Genomic DNA, 10,903 nt, shown 5'->3' with positions numbered 1-10,903 from the left:
TTGACATTAGTTAAAAAGCAGAGTGGTTGATTACAGGCAATAGAAATCCTGGAAATTTTACTGGTATACTATGAAACTCTGTTGAGAATTGTTTAATATATGAAATTTTGTACAGTAGTAGGTAACTATAATAATATGATACATACATCAAGCAAGCTGTATTAATTTAGCCTGATACTTGTCCAGACCAATATGTTGACTCTCGACTATACAAGTCTTCTTTACAGTTTTACATAAACAACTGACTAATCCCATAACTGAATATTTACAAAACAAATACTGTACTAACAGATAATTCTTGCACTACTCTACTACTCATTTTTTATAGGATGTCTAACCTTAATTTTTAAAATCAATTAAAAAAACAAAATATTTTATACATTGAAATATTGTTGTAAAATTAAGGGTTACAGAAAAATCCCCCAAAACTATACCGTACATTCAAAATTCCCCAGGTTTACTTACTTATTTATTTTAATTTTATTTTATTTCATTCCAATGCTTCAAAACAGGTGTAACCCAATTACATTGCAGCATTAATATATAACAAAATATTCCTTGACATTCATGATAAATAATGAAATATAGACTTATGGATGAATGTTGATCACATTTTTTACTTGATGATATTTTGACACATAAAGTACCTGCACATAAGAGCAGTGTTCAATCAAATAGATTTCTTCAATAAAAAAAAAACACTTTATTTTAATATATCCGATACTTTCTGCAATCTTCTGAGGTCTTGGACTTTGGTGAGTGCAATATCCACAAATATTTGAGAGAGTGAAATCCTTTCCCTAAAAGCCAATTGAGTAACTTTCATACAACATTTTGTAGACAAGAAAGTTTAATGAGTCGATTGCTCAGTCGTTAGCGCCTTGAACTTTGGGCTCAAGACAGCAATCGCTTCAGATCCTGGTACCTGAAGCAACTTTTTATCAGTACACTTCACCCGTGAACTGTGTACGCTCACTCCTTGCTTTTGCTGGAAACGTCCCACACACTGGTCTCTGTGACCCATGTGGACGTGCAAATGCAAGGAAAAGAGGCTGCCAACCTAAAAAAAGTATTAATCTAAATTTATATTTAAAAAAAATGCAGAAGGTTATATCAGTTGTCTTCTCTTTGTTACAGGCGGCTTTCTACGAAATACTGAATGGACTCTGGGTTCGGAACGGGCTGCAGATTAAAGGACAAGCTATGACCTACATCCAGTGTAACTTCTGCAACTCCATGGTCGACGCAGACATGTATCTTCTGCAGATCTGCGCAACACAGATCCCCGCAGACACGTACATACAGACTGTGATCGACAAGTAAGTGACATTGTGGGATTGAATCTTATATAGCTTGTAAAAGGTTCTAAAGAGTAGTTTGAATTAAAATTGTTGGTAAATACAGGGTAGAATGCTAATTGCAGGGTATAATTTTAGACAGAACACCGTGGAAAAGTGTTTAAATTTTAAATAGAGACCTGAAGAGAATACACTTAAAAAATGTTGACGTCTTTTTAGGAAATTTTTCTAAAATAGTTTTTTTTTAAGTGTGTTGTACTTAAAAATGTTGAAATTCATAAAATGTCATTAATTTCTTTATTGATTTTTTTATATTTCTGATAGGTACTTATATTTTTATTAATTGAGAAGCGGTTATAATATGACGAAAAGAATACAATTTTAAATGTTATGTTTTCTAAACATACGGATTTGTTATCAGTTTATCAGTTTTGCTTGTTAAGAACAAAGCAGTTGGTAAATGGTGATCTTCTATACATATAAGTTGTTTTCCAAACAATGTTTGTAGTTCTAGGATTAAATATTGAGCTACCAACTCATAAGTAAAGAATATAATGGGTAAAATTTAAGCTCAGAAAGTAACACTAATTTAGTGGTCTCTTATGTATTAAGTTTCCCAGTTGTATGTGTTACCATCACATATCCCTAAAGACTAAATAATGTAATTTTGAATATTTAAAAAATAATTATCTATTTGCAACGTACCCACTCAACCATTACCACCTACTGAGTATTTTGTCAATCACAAAAAACAGGTTTGGGGTTAAAATTTTAAAAATTCTGGATTTAAGGATTTAATAATTCTGCTTTTTGATTCCTCAAAACTTACCAGTGACATCAGGGAATCCTTACACTGCTCCATTTGTGAGCTACAATGCTGCCCTAATTGTGTCTGTACCCTGCTTAAGCCTCCAGATCCCAATCAACGCTTCAAACAATAAGTAAATTTGACTGTGAATCATTCTCAAGATCGTGTGGGACTCCGATATGTCTCGTAACTACCACATATACAAGTGGCTACATGTGATGATGTGTTGTAGGTTCCACATCAAGGAGTGGCTCAGTTTTGTGTCCAGTCCAATGAGCGACACCAACACAGCAGATTCTGAGTCAGAGACACCCATGTTGGAGAGCTGCCTTACGTTTCTGGCGTCACTCATCAGCCTAAGAACAAACCTAGGTAAGTTAAGTGTAAGAGCGAACCTAAGTTTTATCAAGACAATGAACAAGCCTAAGAAAGCTGTCAAGTGTAAGTGTTATTAAATTATCACCAATTAAAATGGGGACGCCACCTCTATAGGTGTGAATTTGATGTGAAGACAATGTTATGTACGGTAATTGTAAAGACTTGAAATCAAACAAAATTGAAGGATGAATGGAACTAGGTAATTGAAGGAAACTAACCTAGATAAGTCTAAGAAATTACCAAGGTAAATAATACGTATAAGAACCGACTTAGGCTGCTGGGTATGTTTGATAAAGTTTAAGAGCCAAAATGTATTTTTTAATGTGTTGTTTTCAGTTTTTAATGCAACTCTACTTGGTAAGCACTTTCCCCGCAACATCAATACAGATATGCCATTGGTAGTACATCTTTTGAACTACGGTCTTTAGTATTATGAAGTCACACATTTACCTTCAGTAAACTCCTAATTCTCTAATACAATGTCAATAACAACAATAGGAACAAAATCGTAGTTTGAGGCTAAGTTTGCGGTTTACTAAGGGTTGTTGCGGTTGTTGCAGGAGCCAAACCGTGCGCGTTGTCACAGCTGGAGATGGTGACACTGCTGTGTATGTGTGACAAAACTCATAGTCAGCTAATGGAGTTGATGCCAGAGAGATGTGGCACTGCACAGAGCCGTGACTTTGAATCTGTACTGCAGGAGGTTAGTGTAGCCCTTGTACATTCTTTCTTGTAGAATGTGCTGAATTTAAAATAAGCAACCATCCATACAAGTTGACAAATTAATAATTTTGTCATGCATTTATAATTTGAACCGTATAAAATATTTGTACATAATATAATATATTTGTACATAATATGTTTGAATAAAATTTTATCTGAATTTTGATAGGGTCTATCACTCTCCAGATTGAAGTTTCCAGAAGAGCTCACTATTGATTGATCAAGAACTTACACGATTACATTCAGAACAAATAACTTGTGTATTTTTTGTTTGTGAGCAATAAATTGGAGTTTTCAATCCCTTACACTTGTTTTTTATTGTTGTGCAGGTCGCAGACTACAAAGCGCCCAACCTGGAGGCCAGTGGTAACATGCAGCAAGGCATGTACGTACCCAAGGCCAAAGTGTGGGAGCAGCTGTATGATCCTATACATGTACTGTTGAGAGCTGTACACCGCCGGGATTTCCAGAACTCCATGGACAGATTCTCTGAGTAGTAAGTGCACCTTCTCTATTTTATTTAAACTTAATATTTGGATTTGTAACATAGGATTAGCAGTCTATTTGACTGTACTGGGTGAAATGGTAATTGTACATGGGTTTGTGTGACTAGGGAAGAGTGAGTTTTGTAGTGGGAAAATTTGGGATGGTTGTCAATAACTTATGGTATTTTGTTGGTAAATTGTGAATTGTTGGAAATTAACACCGATGGTGCTTCAATAGCAGGTGGTGATCTCGGATGTTGCCTCTAGTATAGTTTGAGATTTAGATTAAGCTTTTCAGAATTTTTTTCCAGATCAAGAATGCTTGTTATAACAACGATAATCAAAAAGCAATGATCAAATACGTAATAATCAACATACATAAATGTTTGTACACTTTTTCCCAAAAGTTCCAACTAATGAGTTGGGTTTTTTTAATATATTAATTTTTGACCTAGGAAATATTTTTTAGACTTCAAAATCCTGAAGAGCTTCTTAAATTTTAATATTATAGCTCTTTCTGGACACCCTCGACATAATAAACTCAACTGAGGTTTAACATGCAAGTAGTTTGCAGCTAAAGTTAAAGACCTATCTGATTTAAAATTTATCTAATTGTTGACTGAAATGTGAATAAACTTTACTCAAACACAATGTTTTTTGACAGTGCGCAGCAGATCGGACGCATCAGGCACGGCACAACTGCCTGGCCACCATTCCGCACGCCGTGGCCGGTACACCCGGCGTACCAGGACCCACGCAAGGTGTTGCGCACCAAGGTGTTCCACGCGCTGGTGTGGACGGTGCTGTACAAGGCTACAATGGAGCACACAGTCAGTGAACATGTCACTGCCATCCTGATATATCTGCTGGAGCAAGCCATCGCCATCGATGACCCTCAAGATCAGGTGACTGATACAAATTGTTGTGTGTTTATTTGTTTTTAATTTTCAAAGATGTACGTTTAATCACAAATTCAAAACTACTTGCAGTCAATGACTTACTAAATGACTCAGCCATGTTACCAGATATTTTCAAATTATATTTTACATAGTTGGAGATTATCTCTTGTGCCTTACCACAGATTAAACACATTCCCTTAGTAGATTTATAATCCTTATGGATCAGCTGAAGACAATTTTAAAGTTAGTTCTGTCCAATGTCCAAGGAATGTGTGTTTGTTTACAATTTGTTTTTTGATCTTTCAGTAATTTAAAGCATTGTTTAGCCAAATAAAACATTTGTCTTTAATAATAGCTTCTCTCCTGGCTATATAACCAAAAAAGTAAAACACATCATAAAACTAACCTAAAATATACGAACAAAATTTTGTCGACTCTAGTCCTCTGTGTCACCAACAGCTGGACATGAAAAACAAGCTTCGGATTGAGATTTTCCAATGAGATAAATCTACCTGTTGATGTCGATTAATCTATGACATTACTTACTACATTCCACATATTATATCTTTGTTTTGATATTCCTATCCTCCTCTCTAGCTTTTGTCAAATATATCTTTTAAATTTCTTAAGACAAGTAGTTCCATAACAAACAAACCATCCAGTGTCATGATGCTCAACCTGTGGTAGTTAGGATGTAAAATAGCTTGTGCTTTTCAACATTGTGTTAATTATTTTTTCAAACAAACTAAAACTGTATATTTGATAAATGTATCTAGTCCATCTTGCTTTGATATCTAGTTACAACGTGTATGTTTGCAGTTGTGCCCGACAACGGTGAGTTCGCCTCAGTCGAGACACGTCAGGGACACGGACCTCGGTAACTGGTTTGAGACGGACTGGCTCTCTTGCAACCTCCGTACTGTGATCCAGTCAATTACTCTGCCGGAGCCCATCTTTGTCTGTGACAGTGATAGTAAGTGTCTACGCGTTTATCATGTTTAGTTAGAGTTTTGTTGATGTCAAGGATTCTACATTCAATTCAGGTGTATTAATAATTGTGTTTAGTGTGTAGTTTTTTTTTTTTTTTTTTTTTTTTTTTTTTATGTAGACTGTGCCAGTACAAGTAATTGTTTGGTTGAGATATGTTTAGTAGTCTTGAATATCCGATCGTTAGTCATCTAAACTTTTGTTTTCCTGATCCACCCTGTGGACTATTGAGTTCCATGAACCACAAGTTACTTTGTTTAGTATGACTGTACAGCGTCGCGAGGGCATCAACCCATGAAAATTTTATACCAGTAAGAAGTATATTTATTTTACAATCTTTTACCTGTGGTCATGTAAAAATCATCTCCTGTGATCCTGGCAAAATCGTGGACGTCTACCATGGTCAAATCGACATGATTTCCAGGGTCTTGGAGTAAAGCATGAATTTTTTGATTTCACAATTTTTGCAAACGAGCCCTGCAGTTGTGATTGTAAAAGTCGGCTCGAGCTCAATTTTCTGATTTAGCGTTTGGCCTCTCGAGCTTGTAGGCGAGAATCGTATGACTTTAAAATTGAGCCTCAATAGATATGTATAGCTTTTAATAAGACCTAAGGTCGGATATCCCGAGGAGTCGGTTACGCCAATATCGGATAGGAGAGGTTCTACTGTTTGTAACAATGATCTCAAAACAAGTAAATGAGTGGTTTTAATGGAAGGAAAATTTAAAGCCTTTTTATATATTAATATTATTATTATATTTGACACACCTAAGTGTCTTAAATTTAAGATCAAGTATAACGTGCTGTGAAAGGAGGCAAGAAGGACATGCTGAAATAAGAAGTCGTATTATTCCAGTAAAAATCCAATATAATGAAATAAAATCTTAAAACTAACAAATGTTCAGTATGTTAAACCTTAGAAAATAAACAAAACTATCTACTTCACATAAACTAAAATAAACTTTACAACCATTACTAACCCCCCTCCCCTTTTAATTTTACCCTCCCCTTTCTTTGATCGATCAAACCTTACAAAAAAATTCCCCTAAAACTTCTTGTCCTCTCCAAAGTCCATACTTTCCTACTTTACAACTCATATATAGGCCTAATCATAAAATTTGAAAATATTGATGTGTAACATGGTGAAGGGTACTCATCACTTCACGAACGCTGTCTTCAATCTTTAGTGGAGCTTCAGTGAGATGATCTGAGCCGGAGACAGTCTACTGGTGGGAAGACGTCCATGGTTTGCAAACAGATAGTCCCCAGATGGTTGTTAGGCCCCCCAAGAAGGTGATACTGGTCCAGGCTCCTCCAGACAACAGATAGGCGATGGTGTACTCTCCGACGATGTTTAACTCTGGGACTTGAACCCTAGGACATGTTCCAAATTCGTACTATGGATCCCTTCTTTAATATCTTTATTTTAGTATAGTTACACATACTTTCACACATCTATCCAGCAAAGTTAATTTTCCCACAAATCGTTTCTAAAGTCTAGTTTCCCCAATAAATTTTAACATAGAATACTAATAATTCTCATTCTGTTCTCATTGACAAACATTTGAAATAACCCCTTTAAATAAAATCATTCGTAAGTACAAAACATAAAATATTTTAACATATTACCTTTTACTGAATTTACATAATAGTAAAATTGTAACGGGTCAAATGTGTAGGGGGTAAAAATATAACGATCTAGACCACGAACATTAAACAGCTAAACATAAGCTGTTGAGTAAGCCTAGTCGCGACACTAAACTGACGTCGTACCTAACCTCCAATTCCAAGACCGCAGACGACGTTGGTGTCAGTTTGGTTGTTTGGCTGTTCGACTGCATCTGAGGCCGGGCTACGGGAGAGAAGATGAGCAGCGAGGTCACCTTTGAGCGGTACGCGGCTGTAAGCCTGTTAAAGCTACCATGCGCCTGCCTTCGCTGCCAGTTTTTTTTTGTTTCGGTAACTCGTTGACCAATCAGGAATCGTTTTAACTTTCGTCTCGATTCTGAGACGAACGTGAAGTAAGAAGAAGTTTTTGTGAAGTTTTCGTCATTCGTATTCCCGGCTTTTCGCGAGTTCGTTCGTTCGTCTTGAATTCTAAGTGATTTCATTCAATTTCTTCGTCGTTTTTAAAGTTACGTTTCAGCAAGCTCTGAAAGCTTAAGTTCGAATAGTTTTGTAGTGAACTTGTGCAGGAACATAGTGGGTTATAATTTCGTCGACTGGTGAGTTTCGTAGTTAACTTCTCTGGTTTTCGTATATTACTTGACCAGCTTTCGTGTACGAAGCTTGGTTGAACTTGAAGACTAGGCCTGATACGCAGACCTAGTCACACGCCTTAACCAACTAATTTAGTAAAGTATTGCAGTTGGTGAAATATATTTTCGCTTAACGTTTCTTAATCCGTCTTGGGACTTTCTTTTTAAATTCTTAAACCCCCTTTATAAAGTTCCCGAACGCCCCGAAGTTGGCCCCAGCAGACAGGTTTCTGCTTGATAATTATTGCAGAAGTTTGCTTAAGTTGAACACGTGGGGAAGTTGAAGTTTTAGTTTTTCTTTTTTCGTATCAGCTCTTGAAGCAGTTTTATTTTTAGTTTCAGTTTTTCTCCCGTTTCGTGTCTCACTTGGACAACTTAAGCCAACTCGTTTTCTTGTCTAGTAAATTCAGACTCTGTGGGAGTTAGGCTAGGTTAGGCCTATCTTGTACTAACCTTGTTTGTTTCAGGTTAACGACGTAACTCCGTAGGTAAGCGGAGTGACTACTTAGCTTACTTGTTGATTTGTTAAGTTAGCTAGTAGTGTGTCATTTAGATATTTGCCCACAGAGTCAAGTCAAAATTATTTATTTCCCCACAAGCCCTAGGCTAGAGTGGTGATTTCGAGTAGGGTGTTTAGTAACCCGCAACGTTCGTCTCGAGCTCTGACAACCAGGGCTATCAAAGTTAGGCTATCCGAATCACTATCGACTCCTGGGAAACTCCCCGCGACCAGACTAGGGCGAATCCTGGGATCTCGTTTTCTTACCGGTGGCGTAATTTCCCACTTGTCGTCCGCCAGGAAAATTACGTCACATAAATGGCGCCCGAAGCAGTTGGACCAGTGATTGGATAGTCTGATAGTACTTGGTGAGCTCAAGCTAAGATCGCGGTAGCAGCTGACGTCGAGTTGTAAGATTTTAGCCTACGTTAACCGCTCTAGCCTATCAAGTGTTTGCCTAGGCCTACTGTTATTTTTTATTCTACGTTACCGTTCTAGCCTAGCATTTCTAGTTTAGTAGGTAGCTTAGGCCTACATATTTTCTAGTTTCGTCGTTGTAGCCTATTGCTAGCCTAAGCCTATTGGTGTTTAGCGTTAAATATTTTAGCCTATTTGTGTGATAGCCTATTTATTTTAGGTAAAACGTTTACTTTATAGTAGCCTATTGCATTTTAGCCTTTTTATTATTGGATTTTGGAGCAGTTTGGACTTGGTCCTATTTTAACAAATTTTCTGGGTTTTGAGTACCTAGTTGGGACTTAGGCTATAAAAAAAAAAAAAAATTTTTTTTTTTTTTAAAGTTGTCTTGTTTGGACTTATTTAGTGCTGTTTAACGTTAGGCCTGAATTTAAATAGGCCTATTGTGGATTTTCATAATTGTTAATCAATTTCAGCTTTTTAAACTATTTTTCCATTTTGTTTTTCTTGTTGTGCACTAATACTTTGCAGCTATGCCTAACTCACTCCCTGAAATTTTGACAACGACGCCAGGAGTTCTAACCATGGCTGGGGCCGTGGTGACTACGTCATCGGTTATCCCTACCTGCTCGTGTGCATCAACAGTTACTACTACGTCAACGGTGTACACACGACCGGTGACCTCGACCGGCTATACTGCTCCGCTCTACCCAACGGATGATCCACGTGTCGGCTGGATACATGAGCTGTCAAAGCAACAGTTGATGGTGGAGATGGCGCGACACCAATTGCCATCACGGGGTACACTGGCAGAAATGCGCAAACGTCTCTGCACGTACTGGCGAAGCAACGCTGGTGCACCGTCTTCTCCAACCTCCCAGGAGGAGGTGTTTACGACTGGCCAGGTGTTAGATAACCAGGCCCGGAGTTCGATGCAGGAGCCTACTCCACGCCCATCGCCTTTCGACTACCGAACGGGGTCAATGCCTCAGCCTACTGCGTGGAGGCCACCCGGTACCTATGGCCTCGTAGGCCTACCCCCTGCTACGTTCCAGCGTCAGAGCCCACCTGCTGCGGTCACCTCGGCATCACATGAACCCTCACTCGCAGGACTGGAGAACTTGACTGACGCTCGACATGCCTTCGACTTCGCTCCGAGGTCTTCGCTCCCGGAAAATTCTGATGCCGATCCGGTACGTCACACTTTGGACCGCATGCGGCAGATGCTCGGCCTATCGCCCAATGCTGACATGCGCAGCCTAGAGCACACGTTAGCCGAGGTGTTGAACCTCGAACAGCGGGGCTCACGACGTGAGGAGGACTACGCCGAGCTTCCAGTCCACGGGATCGACCCGCTAACCTCCCGATACACAGTCCCGTCTCGGCCAAGGGATGGATATGGAGGTGTCCGGTCTTCGTATGTCCTACGGAGTGATGACCGACCTGATGACGTTGCTAAAACGTCGTCCGCCCTCTGTGACAAGGTCCGGAAGTGGAACTTGCGCTTCGACGGCAGACGAGATGCGGTTTCGTTTCTGGAGCGTCTAGAGGAGCTGCGCGAGGCCTACTCTCTGTCGCCAGAGGACGTTTTGAAGGCTTTGCCTTCGCTTCTACATGGCCAAGCTCTCCTCTGGTACAGGAACAACAAAATGATGTGGCGTTCCTTCCTCGACTTTAGGCGGGCATTCGAGGTCCAGTTCTTCCCTGCTGGCTATCATCGCCACTTGGATGACGAGATACGGAAGCGCACTCAGGGTGAAACAGAGGCATTTAAAGATTTTGTGATTGCCCTGACAACCCTGATCCGACGGAGCGGCACTTTCTCTAACCAGGAAACTATCGACCTGGTGTACTTGAACATGAGGCCGGAATACAAGTTCATGATACGACGTCATGACTTTGTCACGCTACCCGACCTCATCGAGCGAGCCGACGAATACGAGGAGCTGCTACGGGAGCGTAAGCTGTTCCGCCCTCCCCCTCCGGTCGCTCAAGCATTGGTGCCTGAGACGGCCTACACGCCCAGGCGTCGAATGGACCGTTTCGTCGATGTTGCGGTGATGGACTATTCTGAGCCCGACCGTAAACCGCAACCTACCTCGCCCAAGACCGGCCGCACTGGTGATTACCCTGCAAGGAGTGGGGGTAACC

The 10,903-nt window shown here is 39.5% G+C and overlaps 1 protein-coding gene across 2 annotated transcripts in view; it reads left to right on the top strand.

Moving 5' to 3' along the window:
* Positions 1 to 10,903, top strand: part of LOC129002909 (E3 ubiquitin-protein ligase Ubr3-like) — an 89,743-nt gene that overhangs the window by 50,258 nt on the left and 28,582 nt on the right. For both annotated transcript variants that reach the window (XM_054431026.1, XM_054431025.1), the window contains exons 11-16: positions 1,138 to 1,319; positions 2,339 to 2,478; positions 3,045 to 3,187; positions 3,537 to 3,703; positions 4,357 to 4,597; positions 5,411 to 5,564. In XM_054431026.1, the coding sequence (XP_054287001.1) occupies positions 1,138 to 1,319; positions 2,339 to 2,478; positions 3,045 to 3,187; positions 3,537 to 3,703; positions 4,357 to 4,597; positions 5,411 to 5,564 (1,027 nt within the window). The remainder of the gene's footprint in view (positions 1 to 1,137; positions 1,320 to 2,338; positions 2,479 to 3,044; positions 3,188 to 3,536; positions 3,704 to 4,356; positions 4,598 to 5,410; positions 5,565 to 10,903) is intronic.

The sequence above is a fragment of the Macrosteles quadrilineatus genome, unplaced genomic scaffold, assembly GCF_028750875.1.
Source record: "Macrosteles quadrilineatus isolate MER2022 unplaced genomic scaffold, UCM_ALF_1.0 Scaffold_9__3_contigs__length_116548681, whole genome shotgun sequence".
NCBI lineage: Eukaryota > Metazoa > Arthropoda > Insecta > Hemiptera > Cicadellidae > Macrosteles > Macrosteles quadrilineatus.
This window is presented reverse-complemented; position numbering and strand designations above follow the sequence as displayed.